The sequence below is a fragment of the Engystomops pustulosus genome, chromosome 3 (assembly GCF_040894005.1).
Source record: "Engystomops pustulosus chromosome 3, aEngPut4.maternal, whole genome shotgun sequence".
Taxonomy (NCBI): Eukaryota; Metazoa; Chordata; class Amphibia; order Anura; family Leptodactylidae; genus Engystomops; species Engystomops pustulosus.
Genome location: NC_092413.1, coordinates 18,966,914 through 18,990,049, shown reverse-complemented (window position 1 = coordinate 18,990,049; position 23,136 = coordinate 18,966,914). Strand labels below are relative to the sequence as shown.

General features: G+C 42.7%; 1 protein-coding gene across 3 annotated transcripts in view; it reads left to right on the top strand.

The window, feature by feature from the left end:
* Nucleotides 1-23,136, top strand: part of SYT14 (synaptotagmin 14) — a 117,629-nt gene that overhangs the window by 34,581 nt on the left and 59,912 nt on the right. For 2 of the 3 annotated variants that reach the window (XM_072140230.1, XM_072140229.1), the window contains exons 1-2: nucleotides 11,546-12,581; nucleotides 14,294-14,488. In XM_072140230.1, coding sequence (XP_071996331.1) covers nucleotides 11,633-12,581; nucleotides 14,294-14,488 — 1,144 coding nt within the window. In that variant the 5' untranslated portion in view covers nucleotides 11,546-11,632. Of the gene's footprint in view, nucleotides 1-7,072; nucleotides 7,226-11,545; nucleotides 12,582-14,293; nucleotides 14,489-23,136 lie in introns of those variants that run through there. The other variant, XM_072140231.1, reaches the window with a different exon arrangement.

The window sequence follows — 23,136 nt, the reverse complement described above, 5'->3', positions numbered from 1 at the left end:
TGTCCAGTTAATTCCCCCGCCCCCATGACTCCTAGTCCCTCCAGGCACATTTACATCATATGACTAATCTGTGATATTAACCCTTTACACAAAGGGATTAGCGTGATTTTTTTTTTTTAACCCATTCCAGCCCGGAGTCAGCAGTGGATCATTATACCTGGAACATGATGCAGATGTGACGCTTCCCTGCGCTTTGCCTGGTTCCCATTAGCTAGGGCTGATAATTTGTATAATATATTACCATACTGTCATCAGTTTGCTTTGCGCCCCCTAATACAGCTGTAAACTACACAAAGCTGGGAAGGCAAAGTGCTAAGAAGCCGCGGCACGAGACAATGCGGAGCAGTACCGCTCTCTCCCGGCTTCTCACGTGACTCCCTTGTTTGTACATCAGTCAGATAGGATTGCAGCCATGACATCAATAATTAACGCATCAGTGACATATAGGTAGGTAGCCATATGGTGACACAGGAGGCACCGAGCGTCGCCTGCTACCAGAGGTGGTCCTAGGATGGTGCTTTTGACAACTGGTATTAACATTTGGGGTTCCTGATATCAGAGTTACTTCTTTATGACAGTGGTGGATGCCCTCGCATTGTATTTGCGGAGATCTGACAACCGCAGGTAAGTACACAGCTGCACTTCTCTATTGGAACTCCGCTAAGTGACTTGTCATTGTGTCACTTGGAAGTCTGGGTATGTGCTGGGTGTGACTTTTACCGTACTTTTATATAGTATCCTATATGGAGGTAGCAGGATATAGAGCAGGAGGAGCTGAGCAGATTGAACAGTGTGTGCTATCTGCAGAAAGAATGTTATAGAACAGGTTGAGCTGAGCAGATTGTACATAGTGTCCTATCTGCAGGAAATATCCCATAGAGCAGGAGGAGCTGAGCAGATTGTACATAGTGTCCTATCTGCAGGAAGTATGTTATAGAGCAGAAGGACCTTAGCAGATTGTACATAGTGTCCTATCTGCAGGCAGTATGTTATAGCGCAGGAGGAGCCGAGCAGATTGTACATAGTGTCCTATCTGCCGGCGGCATGTTATAGAGCAGGCGGAGCTGAGCAGATTGTACATAGTGTCCTATCTGCAGGAAATATCCCATAGAGCAGGAGGAGCTGAGCAGATTGTACATAGTGTCCTATCTGCAGGCAGCATGTTATAGAGCAGAAGGACCTTAGCAGATTGTACATAGTGTCCTATCTGCAGGCAGTATGTTATAGCGCAGGAGGAGCCGAGCAGATTGTACATAGTGTCCTATCTGCAGGCAGCATGTTATAGAGCAGGCGGAGCTGAGCAGATGGTACATAGTGTCCTATCTGCAGGCAGAATGTTATAGAGCAGGAGGAGCTGAGCAGATGGTACATAGTGTCCTATCTGCAGGCAGAATGTTATAGAGCAGGAGGAGCTGAGCAGATGGTACATAGTGTCCTATCTGCAGGCAGAATGTTATAGAGCAGGAGGAGCTGAGCAGATGGTACATAGTGTCCTATCTGCAGGCAGAATGTTATAGAGCAGGAGGAGCTGAGCAGATGGTACATAGTGTCCTATCTGCAGGCAGAATGTTATAGAGCAGGGTCCTCCTGCTACTGGCTTGCTCCGCTACATCTTACATAGTTGCCAGGAGTTTTATGACCTCTATCTTTAATCAATACCATCAATGTTCGTGTGTATGTCATCAAATAGCGAGGGTTAATGGGTTGGGTCTCCTACCCACATTGACTGCCTTAAATATCCTGTCATTTATCCTGCTTCTCTGCAGAACTACAGTATGCGTCTCTATGGTAACAGACTACAAACGAACCCTGTGTAGTCTACACCAGTAGCCTTTTCTGCTTACCTACCAAGTGTATGTGATCTAGAATTAGGAAGTGCTGTAGGACTCCAGGATTGGATTACATGAGGTTTGTGTAACAATAGCGATATGTGGCTCTCTGTGTCCTAGTTATACAAGTCTTAAAGGAATACTCCACCCCAAACAAAAGTTTTTTCCATGTGCTCTTTTATACTGTTCTATGTCTGGCAGCGTAATGGGTGACCCTTGCATAGACATCCATTGCCAAAGGGGGATTTCTCTGCACTTGTGATTATGAAAAAGCAGACAGAGTTAGGGTGATGCCACTCATGGCGTTTTTGGTCCGTTTTTAGTCCGTTTTTCCCAATTATCTTAATACACTCACCGGCCACTTTATTAGGTACACCTGTCCAACTGCTCGTTAACACTTAATTTCTAATTAGCCAATCACATGGCGGCAACTCAGTGCATTTAGGCATGTAGACATGCTCAAGACAATCTCCTGCAGTTCAAACCGAGCATCAGTATGGGGAAGAAAGGTGATTTGATGCCTTTGAACGTGGCATGGTTGTTGGTGCCAGAAGGGCTGGTCTGAGTATTTCAGAAACTGCTGATCTACTGGGATTTTCACGCACAACCATCTCTAGGGTTTACAGAGAATGGCCCGAAAAAGAAAAAACATCCAGTGAGCGGCAGTTCTGTGGGCGGAAATGCTTTGTTGATGCCAGAGGTCAGAGGAGAATGGGCAGACTGGTTCGAGCTGATAGAAAGGCAACAGTGACTCAAATCGCCACCTGTTACAACCAAGGTAGGCAGAAGAGCATCTCTGAACGCACAGGACGTCCAACTTTGAGGCAGATGGGCTACAGCAGCAGAAGACCACACCGGGTGCCACTCCTTTCAGCTAAGAACAGGAAACTGAGGCTACAATTTGCACAAGCTCATCGAAATTGGACAGTAGAAGATTGGAAAAACGTTGCCTGGTCTGATGAGTCTCGATTTCTGCTGCGACATTCGGATGGTAGGGTCAGAATTTGGCATCAACAACATGAAAGCATGGATCCATCCTGCCTTGTATCAGCGGTTCAGGCTGGTGGTGGTGGTGTCATGGTGTGGGGAATATTTTCTTGGCACTCTTTGGGCCCCTTGGTACCAATTGAGCATCGTTGCAACGCCACAGCCTACCTGAGTATTGTTGCTGAGCATGTCCATCCCTTTATGAGCACAATGTACCCTGTAACATCTGATGGCTACTTTCAGCAGGATAATGCGCCATGTCATAAAGCTGGAAGCATCTCAGACTGGTTTCTTGAACATGACAATGAGGTCACTGGACTCAAATGGCCTCCACAGTCACCAGATCTCAATCCAATAGAGCATCTTTGGGATGTGGTGGAACGGGAGATTCGCATTATGGATGTGCAGCCGACAAATCTGCGGCAACTGTGTGATGCCATCATGTCAATATGGACCAAAATCTCTGAGGAGCTTCCAGCACCTTGTTGTATCTATGCCACGAAGAATTGAGGCAGTTCTGAAGGCAAAAGGGGGTCCAACCCGTTACTAGCATGGTGTACCTAATAAAGTGGCCGGTGAGTGTAGATAAACAGGTTGTAAGCAGCCAAATGCATGGTAAACGGCCAAAAACGGACTGAAAACAGAGGTTTAAAAACGGACCAAAAACGCCATGTGTGGCATCACGCTCAGTGTTTCTCATCCATAGTAGTAAGGCAGGTCCTCACACAGCTGTGTACTAAACTCTCTGCTGTGACATTCTCCTCTCCTGTAACTAAAAACTAAAGCAGGCTACTGATTAAGTGCTACAGTAGTCACTTAGAGCAAAGGGGAGGGGCAGTAGAAAAATTCTATGCGGAACGCTAAAGACACAGCAGTGTGAGGAATTGTCCCGAGACAGTGTCTCCTTGGGCCCACCAGAAAAGTTTTAGTGGGGGCCTACCTTTCATCATCCCCTAGAAAATATAACCTACTAACCTTCAAATTCGGTTTTCTTCTGCTTGGCCATCAGTGTGTTATGGTCTGGGCCCACCGTAAGATCCTGTGGTTCTCCGATGGGCCAGTCCGACCCTGTCCCCAGTGCATCCTGGAATTTAAATCCATTATTCACAGTCCTGCACCATAGCATTGTGTACAGCTTTACAGGGTCAATACTGACAACAGATTACTTTCAACGACCTTATTGTAGCAAGGGCAGAGGGGAAGAGGCTCCTGCTACAGCCAGTTGTCTTTCAGCTTGACAATGGACAGTAAGTAGAAGCAGTGAGGCCAATCTTATAAGATACATCCCAAAAAAAATCTGTCTTTTATTTTAAGGGCCAAAGTATTGATAAGTGTTTTGTGCATTTTGTACATTTTTGGAACCTTTAAAAGATATTAACCTATTAAATTCTCTGGTCGGGGATGAAATGTCCTTTTTAGAATCCCCTCTTTTATGTGAAATCTCAACCATTTAACTATAAAAAAAAATCCCCCAAAGAAATGTGAAAATTAGCAGAGAAGAGTCATATTTACTCAAGATGAGTCAAGTTTAGAGGCTGCACAGGGAGTGTCACTACAAATGCCCCTATCTCATGTTCTATAGCACCTAGAAACATGCTTCTAGTGTCTTTTTAAAGAAATTGATTTTTATCTGCAGCTCAAATCTGTCTGTATCTACAGATCTGTATGTCACAGAACCACAAGCCTGATGCACTCTGAAAGATGAGATTATTTTCTTCAATATGACACTAGAAACATGCTCCTATGTGCTACAGAACTGAAGATAGTGGCATCTGAAGTGACCCTCTTCCTGCAATGTTTAAAGGGGTTGTCCAACTGTTTTTAAAATTCTGCAGGCGGGCTGGGGAGGTATTTTTAAAAAAAACAAAGCTGTACTCGCCTCCTCCATCGCTCCCCCCCATCTCGCCTGCAGAATCTCAGGCAAAATATGACTCTTCTCTGCTCATTTTCGCATGACATGGAGGAGATTTTTATTTTTAGGTAAAAGGATTTCACATAAAAGAGGGAATTTTAGAAAGTACATTTCATACTCCTAGATTAATAGGGTACAATCTGGTGACCAGTTCCCTTTAAAGGAATTTTTTCTGGATACAATTTAAAATACCGTTTAAAGGGTTTTGTCTCACTTGGTCCAATCAAAACGATAGTGACGGATATTAAAGGGGTTTTCACACGAACAGAAGTTAGGCCCTATCCACAGTGATGAGACCCCCACAGATCACGAAAACGAGGGGTCCAATGGGGTCCCAAGCACCTCCGTCGGACCCCTCGTTTTCGTTTCATCACTGAGACTCCCACTCATCAGCAACTTCTGTTCGTGGGGAAACCTGTTTAATATCCGTCACTATCTTTTTGATGGGACCGAGTGAGATATAAAGCCTAATTTCCCTTTCTTGGCCTATTTTTTTACAAAAATTGCCAATGAACAGATCATTACATTAATATTGTATTTTTTTTTTATCTATCGCCCTTGCGCCAAATGGTTGACTATAACCTGAAATCTAATATAACATAATGTTAACCCTCCGCGTCCTGCAGTTGATTCTGTAGCAGGCTGTACTACTTACGTATTGGCAGTAAATAGCGTATTACTACGTGTAATTATCACAAATGGTTTCCAGGGACAGCCTCTACCTGCCAAACTTTCTTTAGAAATACCAAGTACGTAATTGCTTTTAATGGTAGAGTTTGTCATAGAGCACAGGTGATATAATGATAGCGTTCAAGAAATATGCCTTAATTGTCCTCTAATTTACACAAATGCTTTTAACTGTTTTTCCTTTCTAAAGCTTTCTCGAATCTGTAAAATCGTTCCATTCGTTGTCAAAGTCAAGCGGGGGCTCTGGCGGTGCACCCGGTTATTTGGCCAATGTTGTATGGACACATAACTATCACTCCTATTTGAAACTGCATAATGGAAGTTGTTCTAAAATTTTGATGTTAGTGGAGAGGGTCTTATGGAGTTGTAGTTCATCCCATAAATTAGATTATGGCTGGAAGTATCTGCTCATGTTCCTTCAAACCATTTAAGAACAGGTCAAGATGGAACAGGATCAGGCTAAAAATTGGTAAAAAAAAAAATCATAAGTTGTCTTATAGGTTCCTCAAAATAACTTCCTAATAATCATACCAATATAAAACAAATCTAAAAACTGGTACAAAATTAAAGGGGTTTGAAATTTTACCTCATGTTTTTGGTTAGTAGTGTGTGAGGGACAACAGGTGAACATGGGACAACACGGTAATTTTAATTTTGAGGGCCACATTATTTTCTTTAGTTTCCATCTTTACTTTGTTAAAGGGGCTGTCCACTTTACCTCATGTCTTCTGTAATGTGTATGAATTGCGGAGGGCAGGATATTAGGTAGTTTACCTCATATACCCCAATTTATACATCAATTAACAGTTGTACAGCAATTTCTTGATACTTGATGTAAGGCCTCCAACTTTGTTGGACACTTTACCTCATGTATTCTGTAATGTGTGTGTAATGTGTGGAGGGAAGGATATGAGGTAATTTACCTCATACATCTATGAATAGTTCTGCTCTGCTTTTTTTATATGTAAAGTGAAGCCTCCTGTCTTTTACCTCATCAGCCAGACATTCCTGTCCATAAAATGGTCGCAGATGGAGGGTCATGTGATCTCTATCTGTCCATGGACCTTATGATAGTATTAATGATTATAAGATCTAGATCCTGACAGAACGATTGTTCACAGACAGATAGAGATCACATGACGCTCCATCTGCGGCCATTTTATGGACAGGAATGTCTGGCTGATGAGGTAAAAGACAGGAGGCCTTACATCACGTAATAAGAAATTGGAGCAGAACTGTTAATAGATGTATATATTGGGGTATATGAGGTAAATTACCTAATATCCTGCCCTCTGCAATACATACACATTACAGAATACATGAGGTAAAGTGGACAGCCCCTTTAACAAAGTAATGATGGAAACTAAAGAAAATGATGTGGTCCTCAAAATTAAAATTGGCTTGTTCCATGTTCAACAGGAAAATTTCAGCCTATATCAACATAATATCGATAGGGGTCCACCCACAGGGACCTCCATGATAACGAATACAGGAAACTCAATCCCCCTCATTGATGGAGTGGTAGACCATAGCAGCCAAGCACAGTATTCGGCTGTATTTGGAAAGAGTATAACTATAAAATCTGGAACACCCCTTACCGTGTTTGATGAAAGTTTTGTGGCATCCTGATTACCCTCTTTTACCTTTCCCATTGTAGTGTCCCCAGAAGCTGTCGGGTTTCTTTCAGCAGTCGGAGTCTCCATCGTTCTCCTCTTGTTACTTTTCCTCTACATCAATAAGAAGATGTGCGTTGGCAAGACTGGAGGGTTCCACCGCGGAAGTTCAGAGTTTGGTGCAAAGAATCATCATGGTGAGATAAGTTTTGTTGCTGTTGTATGTGATTTTTACCTTAAACGCAAAAAAAATCTTCTTTTTTCCTTTTTCAAAATATCTTGAGGACATGTCAGGGCAAATTGGGACATTAAACCACCCACAGGCCCTTATGGACCTGGAGATTAGTGTCTCAAATCGCCCTTTTGCTTGAGTCTTTGCTATTAAAAAAATAAACCTTTATAATTACCTAGAGATAGGCCCAATGAGGCGCATCAGAGCCGTCTCTGGTGCACCCTTCACCTGCTCAGTTAATAAATGAAGCTGTAGCAGTACACGACAACTTCTTTGCGCAAACAGGGGAGCTCTGAACCGAGGTAGGAGGCACAGGGGGACTACCTAAAGAGCAACTTGGGACAGTAAACCACCGATCAATAAGGATCTGTGGGTGGTTTATTGTCCCAAATCACCCTGACAGGTGTCCTTTATTTAGTATCTTCTTGCATTCCCACTCAATTAACAGTTCGGAAATTTTTTTTTCGGACTTTGCTTGGAGTCGATGATTATTGTAGCTGCCATCTTGCATGAGTTCTAGTAGCAGCATTTAGTGATAAGCTTTACAGCATCCACATGACCATAAGGGTAGCAGTAGACTGTAAATGGCTCATTGAGATCTGTTGAAAGTTTTAGGAAGAGGGAGGATATCAGCTTTGACCATCACTTGCACAAGGTGCCCTTTTTTGGCTCTTCTAAACTCCCAGTGGACCCGCATGCATTATTTGATACCCATATTCAATTCAGAGTAACCCTGGTTATTCAAGCACCTACCACCACAGGATGGACTTAGTTTAGTTCTTGCAAATCTGGATATATGACCACCTGACCAATCCTGAATAAAAATATGCTGTGCCTGCCCTGACCTCAACCTATCCCTAGACTAAGCTTCTGCCTATTCCTTCTGTGCCATCACCCAAATTACTCCAAAAGGTAAAGTCCTAGCGGTCTTCTTATACAGGAGTTACAAGTGTTAGAAGTTAAAAACCTTAATAACGCCGTTAGAATTAGCCTAGGGTGAAACTGGTCTCATTGAGGACCCACAGCCGCTGCATTTTACACATTGGTGTTGTCTTCTATCTGTGATGTAAAAGATGTGTCTGCTGCAAAGAAAGCTCCAACAAATTTACCCAAATTTAGTAAGCGTGAGTCTTGATACAACAAAAATGTAATGATTTTTTAGGATCATAAGTAAAGATTTTCATATTAAATTTTAATAAAAAAGTTATTTCACAAATATTCCGGGTCATTCTCAAAAGAAACATTTCACTCAAGGGGTTAAAGGGCCTGCAGAATATCAGAAAATATCAGATCCGAACAATACGTCATATTGAAAACAATGGCGCCGAGCCGCCTATACATAGAAGCCAGTGTTGTTAACAATACCTGCAAATCGTCTCGGTATCCATTTCAGAGCGTGAATGCCGATCCTCGGATAGTCTCTCCATACAATAATGTATAGCTGTGATTGGCACAGTCATTAAAATGTCACTTAGTTATGCTAACTCGTAGCTCCGCAATGACAAAGGAACAAGCGCATTTTTTTCTTTCTCGGTAAGTCATTCATCGGAGGACAATGTAACATAATTCTAGTGCGGCTTTTCAGAAAGAGGAGAAGAATATTAAGTGCTAAAATTATAACATGCTCATTGAAGGCAGACTCGCTCACTGTAAAACACCCTAGGACTATAGTAGGCTGATTTTATTTGTTGCTTTCAAAAGGCCATGATTCTATTCCAAAGGGAAAAATCCGGGAAAAAAAAAATCATAGTGATTTTGGACTGTATGGGGCCCAGAAGCCACTTTCTCAATTGTCGTTAACATTCCCTACCTAATGTAGCATTCATACTGTATATTACACCTTAAAAATACCCCCCAAAATGTCATTGATTGGGTGCACAATCCCGTTTGCTTTTACATTTGCTGAAACACCGAAAAAGTTTTTGAAGACCTTTTAAAATATTTATTATTTTGTGCCACTACTTTCATTTTGTTGAGTGCTGAAAAGCTATGATCAGCTTTTATGGCGTTCAGACACTTTACATTGAGTAAGGACCCATTCATTTAGGAAATTTAATGTAGTCCAAATACTCAGGTTTCTTTAAATTGTACCTTCCAATGTCGGAAAGTAAGAGCTCTCCTGAAGACTTATAGTAATTAAGATTGCCTTTCAGGAAGGTGGAAATTTACAGCTATTGGGGGATTCTGCAAATATATTTTCGAGAATGGGAGAAGGATAACATTGCCTCTTACCTACCTTATTAGGCAGCTCCCTTAAAGAGACCCTGTCATGCAATTTAACCAATCCAAATAAAGACTTCATTAAAAACCACGAATAAAAAGCATTGCCCTTATCACTAAATGGTTCCTTTCCATGACTGCAATGTTAAAAAAAAAAAAAACCAGGATGACATCTACTAAGGTCCTGTTACATCTGCAATGTCTACCCAAAAAGAGTGTGTGGAGCGGCACCGTGTATAGAAAAAACTCGGGTGCAGGTCTTCTCAGGGATCCAACATCGACCCCACAATCCAATAGCATATAATGATGAAGCAGCACTCCAGAAATTCAAATGAAGAGAATTTTATTCCACCATAGTAGTGCAACGTTTCGCCAATTCAATCAAGGCATTATCAAGCATTATCAAGGCATTATCAAGCATGCTTCATAATGCCTTGATTGAATTGGCGAAACGTCGCACTACTATGGTGGAATAAAATTCTCTTAATATGAATTTCCAGAGTGCTGCTTCATCATTATTTGCTATTGCAATGTCTACCCTATGTATATATCTGATCACATGAAACCACAGCATGCCTACATGGAGGATGGGGAGAAGTATAATTCCATGGAGGATGGGGAGGAGTATAATTCCATGGAGGATGGGGTGGAGTATAATTCCATGGAGGATGGGGAGGAGTATAATTCCATGTAGGATGGGGAGGAGTATAATTCCATGGAGGATGGGGAGGAATAGAAGTCCATGAAGGCTTCTGTGTTTTCATGTGATCAGATACATGGGGTAGATGTTGCAAATGCAACAGCACCTTAGATGATGTTACCCCGGTCACATGTTGCTGACATGTTGAGAAGAGGCCTTGGATATTGGGGAGTTGTAGATAGGAGTGGCCAGCTGAGCAGGACATGGCCCCTCAGATGCCAGGGAATATAACATAAAGTTGATTTATGCAGCTGTAAGGGAAGCAATTTTTAGCTAAAAGAAGGGTGTCAGTTAGTTAATAGGACTCTATAGGATCTTACACAAGCTTTATATGTGAAAATGTGATGACAGGTTCCCTTTAACATCAAGCATGGCTTTCAAGAAGCCTTATGACATGATGCAAAAGTCTCTATAAGGAGAACTCTTACTTCCCAACCCTAGTCAAAAGCTAAAGCAGTTCCCTACAATGTACTGACAAGATGCAAAGACATTGAAACCGCTCTGTCTATAGTTTGGAATCTGCTTCTTTTGTAATTGATCTACTTGTTTCACTTTAATCCTCCATCATGTCATTAGGCTTCTTGAAAGTCATGCTTGATGTTAAGGAAGCTGCCCTAGGAGGTAGACAAAAGAGGCAATATTTTCCTTATCCCGTCCTGGAAAATGTATTTGCTTGTGTCATGATTTCGAAACTTCGACATTTGCACTGGTTGATTTTAGTGACTGGCCGAATCTTTGCTAAAAAATTACGTTGGGGGTAAAGACAACAAACTGTATTAATCTGTATATATCAGAAAAAGCAAGCTTGTTAAAAACCCAAACCTATCAATTTTGGAAAGACTGGTCACCTTCCCGACCTTCCCTAGTGGCAGATATTGAGGAAGAAGGCAATAAGCCAATTTGATTTCAACATGTCCAATCCTTTTGTAGTCAGGGCAGATCAGCTGCCACCAGATGAGTTTTGATGTTGTTCTTCCCCTCTCCTAAGCATAAATATGTATGGGGTACCAGGTCGTGCGGATGTCTATGTGTATGGCTAGCCTTAGGACTCCCAAAGATAGAGTCTTGGCCTAAATTACATGTGTAATGAATTAAGAAAGCTGTCCATAATACAAGTTGAAAAGTAGTTGACTTCCAACTTGTACAAGCCTCATCTCCCATGGGTTTTGTCATCGGTGGAGAGTTAGGAAGCCCCAGTTTTCGGATAGTCTTCTAAACTAAAAGTTTCATCTGGACGGCTTTGCATATATAATCTGTACCCTGCGTGTAAATATGGATGAAATGTAAATGATCTAACACCCGTTATCACTCTTACCACAGAGATCATAATTTACCCTCTTCACAACCAAAAGAATAACCAATAGACAACTGGATTAACGCAGAAAAAACTGGGAATTCTTTTTTAGAGACTATTTTTTATCGTGTGAGTGGAAGGCCATACTGTAAGAAGCGATGTCTTTCTTCAGGAGCTTCCAGCAAAACATCAGTCTTCCATCCATGTCTTCCATAGTGGACACCCTAAGTAATGCGGTGGACGGTTTGGCCAGTGCCGTGGAAGGGGTCAGTTATACAGTGGCTGACTCTGTGACGGAGCAGGTTACAAATATGATACACAATCTCCGAACCGAGGAGGAGGAAAATCAGATGAAGGAAGCGATTAGTAAAGAGGATGGTCAAGTAACACCAGAAAATCCAAATTATGGTGTTGGAAGTAATGCAGATTGTACACCAGTGGAAACAAATGGACATGGATCGACGATGAGTACAGTTACAACTCAACAGAGATCATCCGAAGGACGGAAGAGGGAGAGGAACCGGAAATATGACAATGTTAATGACAGTAATTACGGCAAATATCATGAAGATGCTGAATCCTCACATAATCATAATGACCATGCAAAATCAGAGAGAGGAGAATATAAGGAATATCATCAACATCATCAATCCAAGGAGAAGATAGCAGGGAGTCATAATGGTGATTATACCGATGGATATGGTCATACCCCTGAAGGAGCAGAAAGAAGAGGAAGATCCAAAAAGACGGCTTATAAATGCAGTGACCCCCGGGAAAATGACCTCGATCCCAGGGACCGTACAAAAACACATGAAGTTATGACTCAGGATTCAAAAACATTGAGGTCAAGGTCGCCCCGGAAAAATCATGCGTCCTCCACTCGGGAGAGCAGAGCAGAGGAGGGAGAGAACCATTCAAAGCACCGTAGACTTCCCAACACTAATCAAACTCATGGTGACCAGTCTAAAAAGCAGAGGAGCCAGGGTGAGGACCCTGGAGATGATGAAGTTAGCGAAAGTAGAAACAGAAGGACGAAGGAGAAGCATCTTCACAAGAGTAAGGAAAGAGAGGTAGATGGTTCTGAAGACAAGAAAGTACCACCCAAAGGTAACCTGCTCTTCAGATCATCTTGGCGTGAAACAACTCTTCACTGCTATCCTGCAATTCCTCCTACTCAAGCTATATATCACCTTCTGACTGTTTTTGGCTTTGGTCCTTTTGGGGGGGGGGACATCTTCTTCTTGTTGGTTTTGAGGTGGTTTCCACAAGCATGGGTTTGGCGTACTCCTTGTTTCTGATTTGCACTTATCTTATAGGCTTCTGAAAAATGAGTTGATTAGATTGGACGCCTTTTAGTTTTGGGGGTTTTCTGGTATTAGGATATTCCGGAATCTTCAGGATAGTTAATCAAAATGGCTCCAATATATGGGAACCACACTAATAACAGTGCTGTATCGGGGATGTAACTTCTACCATGTATGGCACTGTGCTTGGTGAGCATTGAAAAGCCGATTGGTTTTATTGCCAGGTAGAGGACCCCCAACAATTTGATATTGATCACCTGTGCTAAGGATATATCCCGGTAAGGTTGTTCTGGTAAACATTGTACAATATATATTTTTTTTACACTTTCGTCAACTAGATGGCGGCTGTTTTCCTGCGCGAGTTGTGGCCTAGAGGTGTCTCTGATTTCTGGTTTCTTGCATGTTTTCCTCCGTGTCTGAAATGTATATGATCTCTGACATTTTGATATATAGTAGTTTGAGACTGTAAATTTTAATTAGGCAAGTAAGGCCCATCTCTCCTAGAAGCATATTTTGGTAAATCTACTGACCAGGCCTGGTCTGGTCTTTTGCGATGGAGAAAGGGGGACCTACGATACGGTGCATGTAAATTTTTTTACCCTTTACTCCTCCCTTTATCCCAGCACCTAGTATTATCACACCCACGTTAATGGCCCCCACACTGTAAAATGCCCCCAGTTTTGGCTCCCACATAGTTTAATGCCACCTCTTCTTGTGACAACCTAACCTGTATAATACCTCCCGTCAAGTTGTGTAATGCCTCTTAATGGACCCCATATATAATACCCCCTAATGCGGCTCACCAACATTTTACACCTCCTTCACTTAACCCCTCAAACCTTTCTATAGTCCCCACTCATATGACCAGAAGTGGATTATAACATAGGTGTTGTTTTGCGGTAGCCCGGGGGCCCAAGCCTTCTAGGGGGGCCATGGCCATCCAAACCACCCACTAAATATTCTACTGAGAAAGATCTTCACCCATGAAATCCTTGTACATCTGTTCTTGTTCTCAAAACACATGAACACAAGAGCCATTTCAGAGCCCTTTAAGGGTCCTGAGACTGCAAATTGAAAGCAGGTAGAAGTGACGCATCCTATATGCTCAAAGAAGCTGATTTTAGCACCATGTGTAGGTAGTTATTCCAGACTTGTAGGGGCTATGATATTCATACTGCCCAGAGCCCGTAGTGGTCTTAACCAGCCCCTGTCTTATGACCCCCTTTTTTTTTGGCCCCTCAGATATAACCTACACCCCCCCCCCCCCCCCCTTGAGCTCTTCTTATTTATGCCCTATATGTAGAAGTAGATAGAGATGAAACCCAGGACATACCTCCCACCACTTGGGACGGTGGGGTGGACCCCGGAATTCGGGAGTGTCCCACCAGATCTGGGACAGTTGGGAGGTATACATACAGACCACAGCAGTATTTGATGTGATTCCACTATGATCTTTTCAGCAAATCTCCAAAATGAGCTTTCTAGCAGTGTGTGTTTTTCTCCTCTTTCTGCCAGGCCGAGACTTCCACGGTTCATCGTCAGAAAGTGAAGACGAAGGCCTGGCTAAATACCATGAGGCCAAAAGCCGTCTACATGGCTCCAGGCCGGCCTCAGACAAGCAGCAGAACTACATGTGGGAGACCAGGCAGAAGTACAGCCCGCTGTCTGCAGAGTATGACGGCTACAGCAGCGAGGTCTCCGCAGATGAAGGTAAGAAAGCAGCAAAACAAAAATTCAAGATGAAAAAATATCTACCGTATTTTCCTGATGATAAGGCGCACCGAACTATAAGGCGCAGGGTTAAGAGGAGGTCCGGGGGCGTGGTTTGAAAGGAGACCAGCGTCTCTCCACAGACCCGGCAACCCGGCAAGAGCTGAGCGGTCACACAGGAAGATGGGGAAGGGGGTCCGTTCAGGTGGAGGGGGGCATTGGACCCTACGTACATAGGTCCCCGCTACCGGAGACAGCAGACCACGCTATGGCGCCTGTTGTTCGTGCAGTTCCCGGGGACCTATGTAGCGGGGACCTATGTAAGTAGGGTCCGCTGCCCTCCTCCAGTCACTGCCAGTCACTGCCGTCCTCCATACATAAGGCGCACCGGACTATAAGGCGCACTTTGGATTTCTAAGGAAATCTTAGGTTTTTATGTGCGCCTTATAGTCCGGAAAATACGGTAGGTGAGCTTTATTCTATAGTCAGAGCAATGTTTCGGCTCCAAATAGTCTTTCTCTAGATAAATAGATAGAAGATAGATAGATGGATGGATGGATAGATATGAGATAGATGGAGCGTCAGACTAGGAGCCGGCACCCACCGCAACAGTTATTTTTATAGTGGTGACACTGACAATTTGGTTTTACAATAAGATATACCATAAAATAATTTAGAAACACTTTCATGGGCCATGGATGTTGGTTGCCACTAATAGTCCAGTCAAAACATTTCCTCTGGTCAGACAACAAATAAGAAATTCAGTTGTTTTTAATATATCCCTGTACTGTGACATCACTGTGTGTATTATCTCTGTACTGTGACATCACTGTGTGTATTATCTCTGTACTGTGACATCACTGTGTGTATTATCCCTGTACTGTGACATCACTGTGTGTATTATCTCTGTACTGTGACATCACTGTGTGTATTACCCCTGTACTGTGAAATCACTGTGTGTATTATACCTGTACTGTGACATCACTGTGTGTATTATCTCTGTACTGTGACATCACTGTGTGTATTATCCCTGTACTGTGACATCGCTGTGTGTATTATCCCTGTACTGTGACATCACTGTGTGTATTATCCCTGTACTGTGACATCACTGTGTGTATTATCTCTGTACTGTGACATCACTGTGTGTAATATCCCTGTACTGTGACATCACTGTGTGTATTATCTCTGTACTGTGACATCACTGTGTGTATTATCCCTGTACTGTGACATCACTGTGTTTATTATCCCTGTACTGTGACATCACTGTGTGTATTATCCCTGTACTGTGACATCACTGTGTGTATTATCCCTGTACTGTAACATCACTGTGTGTATTATCCCTGTACTGTGACATCAATGTGTGTATTATCCGTGTACTGTGAAATCACTGTGTGTATTATCCCCGTACTGTGACATCACTGTGTGTATTATCCCTGTACTGTGACATCACTATGTGTATTATCCCTGTACTGTGACATCACTGTGTGTATTATCCCTGTACAGTGACATCACTGTGTGTATTATCCCCTGTACTGTGACATCACTGTGTGTATTATCTCTGTACTGTGACATCACTGTGTGTATTATCCCTGTACTGTGACATCACTGTGTGTATTATCCCTGTACTGTGACATCACTGTGTGTATTATTCTTGTACTGTGACATTACTGTGTGTATTATCCCTGTACTGTGACATCACTGTGTATTATCCCTGTACTGTGACATCACTGTGTGTATTATCCCTGTTCTGTGACATCACTGTGTGTATTATCTCTGTACTGTGACATCACTGTGTGTATTATCCCTGTACTGTGACATCACTGTGTGTATTATCTCTGTACTGTGACATCACTGTGTGTATTATCTCTGTACTGTGACATCACTGTGTGTATTATCTCTGTACTGTGACATCACTGTGTGTATTATCCCTGTACTGTGACATCACTGTGTGTATTATCTCTGTACTGTGACATCACTGTGTGTATTACCCCTGTACTGTGAAATCACTGTGTGTATTATACCTGTACTGTGACATCACTGTGTGTATTATCTCTGTACTGTGACATCACTGTGTGTATTATCCCTGTACTGTGACATCGCTGTGTGTATTATCCCTGTACTGTGACATCACTGTGTGTATTATCCCTGTACTGTGACATCACTGTGTGTATTATCTCTGTACTGTGACATCACTGTGTGTAATATCCCTGTACTGTGACATCACTGTGTGTATTATCTCTGTACTGTGACATCACTGTGTGTATTATCCCTGTACTGTGACATCACTGTGTTTATTATCCCTGTACTGTGACATCACTGTGTGTATTATCCCTGTACTGTGACATCACTGTGTGTATTATCTCTGTACTGTGACATCACTGTGTGTATTATCCCTGTACTGTGACATCACTGTGTGTATTATCCCTGTACTGTGACATCACTGTGTGTATTATCCCTGTACTGTGACATCAATGTGTGTATTATCCGTGTACTGTGAAATCACTGTGTGTATTATCCCCGTACTGTGACATCACTGTGTGTATTATCCCTGTACTGTGACATCACTATGTGTATTATCCCTGTACTGTGACATCACTGTGTGTATTATCCCTGTACAGTGACATCACTGTGTGTATTATCCCCTGTACTGTGACATCACTGTGTGTATTATCTCTGTACTGTGACATCACTGTGTGTATTATCCCTGTACTGTGACATCACTGTGTGTATTATCCCTGTACTGTGACATCACTGTGTGTATTATCCCTGTACTGTGACATCACTGTGTGTATTATCCCTGTACTGTGACATCACTGTGTGTATTATTCTTGTACTGTGACATTACTGTGTGTATTATCCCTGTACTGTGACATCACTGTGTGTATTATCCCTGTACTGTGACATCACTGTGTGTATTATCCCTGTACTGTGACATCACTGTGTGTATTATCCCTGTTCTGTGACATCACTGTGTGTATTATCCCTGTACTGTGACATCACTGTGTGTATTATCCCTGTACTGTGACATCACTATGTGTATTATCCCTGTACTGTGACATCACTGTGTGTATTATCCCTGTACAGTGACATCACTGTGTGTATTATCCCCTGTACTGTGACATCACTGTGTGTATTATCTCTGTACTGTGACATCACTGTGTGTATTATCCCTGTACAGTGACATCACTGTGTGTATTATTCTTGTACTGTGACATTACTGTGTGTATTATCCCTGTACTGTGACATCACTGTGTATTATCCCTGTACTGTGACATCACTGTGTGTATTATCCCTGTTCTGTGACATCACTGTGTGTATTATCCCTGTACTGTGACATCACTGTGTGTATTATCTCTGTACTGTGACATCACTGTGTGTATTATCCCTGTACAGTGACATCACTGTGTGTATTATTCTTGTACTGTGACATTACTGTGTGTATTACCCCTGTACTGTGAAATCACTGTGTGTATTATCCCTGTACTGTGACATCACTGTGTGTATTATCCCTGCACTGTGACATCACTCTGTGTATTATCCCTGTACTGTGACATCACTGTGTGTATTATCCCTGTACTGTGACATCACTATGTGTATTATCCCTGTACAGTGACATCACTGTGTGTATTATCCCTGTACTGTGACATCACTGTGTGTATTACCTCTGTACTGTGACATCACTATGTGTATTATCCCTGTGCTGTGACATCACTGTATGTATTATCCCTGTACTGTGACATCACTGTGTGTATTACTTCTGTACTGTGACATCACTGTGTGTATTATCCCTGTACTGTGACATCGCTGTGTGTATTATCCCTGTACTGTGACATCGCTGTGTGTATTATCTCTGTACTGTGACATCACTGTGTGTATTATCCCTGTACAGTGACATCACTGGTTGTATTATCCCTGTACTGAGACATCACTGTGTGTATTATCCCTGTACTGTGACATCACTGTGTGTATTATCCCTGTACTGTGACATCACTGTGTGTATTATCCCTGTACAGTGACATCACTGTGTGTATTATCCCTTTACTGTGACATCACTGTGTGTATTATCTCTGTACTGTGGTATCACTGTGTGTATTATCCCTGTACTGAGACATCACTGTGTGTATTATCCCTGTACTGTGACATCACTGTGTGTATTATCCCTGTACTGTGACATCACTGTGTGTATTATCCCTGTACTGTGACATCACTGTGTGTATTATCCCTGTACAGTGACATCACTGTGTGTAATATGCTGTACTGAGACATCACTGTGTGTATTATCCCTGTACTGTGACATCACTGTGTGTATTATCCCTGTACTGTGGCATCGCTGTGTGTATTATCTCTGTACTGTGACATCACTGTGTGTATTATCCCTGTACTGTGACATCACTGTGTGTATTATCCCTGTAATGTGACATCACTGTGTGTATTATCCCTGTACTGTGACATCACTGTGTGTACTATCCCTGTACTGTGACATCACTGTGTGTATTATCCCCTGTACTGTGACATCACTGTGTGTACTATCCCTGTACTGTGACAGCACTGTGTGTATTATCCCTGTACTGTGACATCACTGTGTGTATTATCCCTGTACTGTGACATCACTGTGTGTATTATCTCTGTACTGTGACATCACTGTGTGTATTATCCCTTTACTGTGACATCACTGTGTGTATTATCCCTGTACTGTGACATCACTGTGTGTATTATCCCTGTACTGTGACATCACTGTGTGTATTATCCCTGTACTGTGACATCACTGTGTGTATTATCCCTGTACTGTGACATCACTGTGTGTATTATCCCTGTACTGTGACACCTCTGTGTGTATTATCCCTGTACTGTGACATCACTGTGTGTATTATCCCTGTACTGTGACACCACTGTGTGTATTATCCCTGTACTGTGACATCACTGTGTGTATTATCCCTGTACTGTGACATCACTGTATTATCCCTGTACTGTGACATCACTGTGTGTATTATCCCTGTACTGTGACATCACTGTGTGTATTATCCCTGTACTGTGACATCACTGTGTGTATTATCCCTGTACTGTGACATCACTGTGTGTATTATCCCTGTACTGTGACATCACTGTGTGTATTATGCCTGTACTGTGACATCACTGTGTGTATTATCCCTGTACTGTGACATCACTGTGTGTATTATCCCTGTACTGTGACACCTCTGTGTGTATTATCCCTGTACTGTGACATCACTGTGTGTATTATCCCTGTACTGTGACATCACTGTATTATCCCTGTACTGTGACACCACTGTGTGTATTATCCCTGTACTGTGACACCACTGTGTGTATTATCCCTGTACTGTGACACCACTGTGTGTATTATCTTAGTGGTCATACAGGTCATTTAGACACCAAAGTACAGGGTTTTTTTCCTACCTGGGGCCTGTTTCCTTCCACAACACCCTGGGTTGTGCCAGTCTGCCCCTGCTGGTACCAGTGTATGCCCCCTTGGTGATCATTGCAACGTCACCCATAGACGTCTATGGCCCCCAGTCACGCTGCAGTGACCACATGTTGCCTCACGGCACCATGACCGAGCCGGCACAGCTGCACGGTTGCCAATGGAGAGGGGAGAGGTGAGGAGTGCTCCTGCACGTGGCCGTGGCCTGGGTGAGCATCCGTCCGTGTGCAGGGAAGAATATGGGGTGAACTGGATCTAATGCTGGTAAGAAAAAAAAGAATAAGTGTAGCCTTGAGATCCTTGGCTTGTCATGTATACATGTATTAATAATTCACGTCCGATATGAAAGGTATACCAGCGGATTCTCTGTCACGCCGTGATGTATATGAACAGCAGGCGCTCCGTATATCCACGAGACCGGCGAGGCGAAGGATGTAAGAGAGCGTCAGTCACACAGTGCACTCTCTCTTCTTTGTCTGCGCCTTTAACATGCAAATTAGATGCAAATATCCATTAAAGAAGACGCTGTCACTTCTGTCAAATCAGTGGAATCATCAGAGACAATCAGAATCAGAGAGTTGTAAATTTGTGTAAATTTTTGGGTCATTAGGTGCTTTATATACTGTACAGATAGCAATAGACCAGTGGCCATAATCAGGCTATTGGTCACTAAATTTTTTTAAAGGGGTTGGCCGGTGTACCTAATTTTTTTTTTTTTTTTTTTTTGTAATGTGCGGGCAGAAGAAAATTAGGTAACTTACTAGCCAACATCTATTAATTGTTCTTTCTTACCTCATCAGCCAGACATACCTGTCCATAAAATGGCCGCACATGGAGAGTCATGTGATCTTACCTGTCCATGACCAATCTTCCTTCCAGGACCTTAATGGAAACCTACCATTTGATTGGATGCATTATGAAGCAAACATACCTTGAGAATGCTGTAGCTACACTGATGCAGGATCATATCTTGGTTAATCCCTGAGCTGAGTGGTTTTGCTGATAAAACAGATATAACGTTTTGATAATGAAGCTCTGTCCCTTCTATGGCTCCTTCAGGGCTTGTCCTAGCAGGTGAGTTTTTCTCTGCAGGAGAAGATGATGTAATCACTGTTCTCCCTGCCAGACAGAATAATCAATTGCTGCACCATTCCCCCAGCTGCTGTGTATCAGTGATCCAGGTCAGGTCAGGTTGATTAGTCATGTCTTGACTAACCACCATTTGTAATTACAAGCTCCTACGTGTAATTTGTTTATGTCAGCCAGCCTGACACAGCTTTCCCAAAGTCCTGAATGTTATAATTGTTTTTTTCAGCAAAACCACTCGGCTCAGGAATTAAACAAGATAGGTATCTGCAACAGTGTAGCTACAGCAGTCATCAAGGTATGTTTGCTTCATAATGCATCAAATCAAATGGTAGGTTTCCTTTAAGCTTGTATACATGAATACTAACATAAGGTCCTGGAAGGTAGATAGAGGATCATGTGATCTCTGTCCATCCATTTTTTGGACAGAAATGACATCTAATAAGTGAAGAGACAGGAGGGCTTCTTTTAACTATCAAAAAAAACATGAGGTCAAGTGGCCAACCCCTTTAATGCGACGATCACGCAACTAGAAAAAGTCACCTTGCAAAAATTTTTGGGTTTATGATTAGAACTTGACTTATCATGGAGGAGCGTGTGGGGTCTGTGAGGGATATGACTGGTCACGGGTTCCCTTTAAGGTGTTTTTGTAAAAAAAATGTTATAATAACCAGTATTTTCCCCGATATTCCGTCTTCTTCCCTATAAGCTGTAGGAGTGCAGCACTTCCTGAGCGATTCCTCTAGGTGGCCATGTAAAGCTTCCTTTCACATCGAGCCATTATCTCGGCGACGCTTCCTTTATACCCTGCCGTTACGGGAGAAGAAAGTGCGCACACACTTGTATTCATCGCAGCGTAATAGTAATGGCGCGCTGTATACTTTTCCCCGTATAAGTCTCCGCACTCTCGGAATGTCTAATATTAGTTACTTTTACGTTCCAATAAATGTACATATTCGCTGTTATTCCGTATGAGTACAGCGGGTAATAGTCATTTCTCAAGCCAATGTTTCATATTTGGAGTATAGGGACGTAAAACTAAAAAAAGGGAACGGCTCAGGCTAGGTTCACATCTGTGTCAGAGCCTCCGTTGCAGTTTCCGACAAAAAATGTGTTTTGCAGGTTGGATATTTTTATCCAGACTCTACAATAGAAGGTATTTGGATCACCACTGGTGTCCATAATAACAACCTCCCATTGTGGTCCGGCCTCAGTGAAGCTGAAGAAGTCCAACACGGCTCCACTGTAACATCCAGCACATGTGCATATAGCTGTGGTTTAGTACTCCAGCTTCACTGAACCACTGTGCAGGTGGGAGGAGCAGTGGACCCAGGTAAGTATGTGTCCATTTTTTTTAGGACTAAGGCGATTTCGGACTTATGGGCCCATAGGTGTCTTAGTGCCCCAATACTCCGGGCAGCTTCCGTCAAAAGGTGTGAAAGTTAACATGATCTTAAAGGAAATGTAACCATCATGATAAACCAGGGACACTTACTCATAGATCCAGGCAACGTGACTGTAGTAATGTTCTTATATTTGTTATCCATGGCCTCCTGCCTTCTAAAATAAACTAACATCATGCTCATGAGCCTGAAAAGCTCTGGAGGTTGTTACCATAGCACCTCTGTGCTGTAACTTCACTGGCTGTTACACTGTGCAGGAGCAGGTTACACTACACCCCCCTCCTGGGGGATTATCCAGTATTAGGCTTCATGCACGCGTCCATAGATCACGGATGCCATAGACATGCATTGTGCATGGGGCAGCTGTGCGGCCTATGGAAAGGGAAGGGGCTGGGCAGCTGGGCAGCTCCCTATGGAAAGGGAAGGGGTTAGCAGCGCCACATGTCTGCTCATGTATATGTGTGCATGGAACCTGTATGACCGCCATAGAAACAGCTGGTGCATTGGAGACGCAGGAGGTTGCCCCCCCATTGATATATTGATGAACAATTCTGATATAAATAAACAATGAAAACCCCTTTTAAGTAGTGCTGGGCGGAGCTCTTGACAAAACGGTTGTGTTGCGATAACATTGGTGCTAGGAACCTGTCACTTCAGGAAGAGGGCAATAAGGTAAGATGGGCAATAACAAAGATGGGGGGCATAGAGAAACAAGCAGAGAT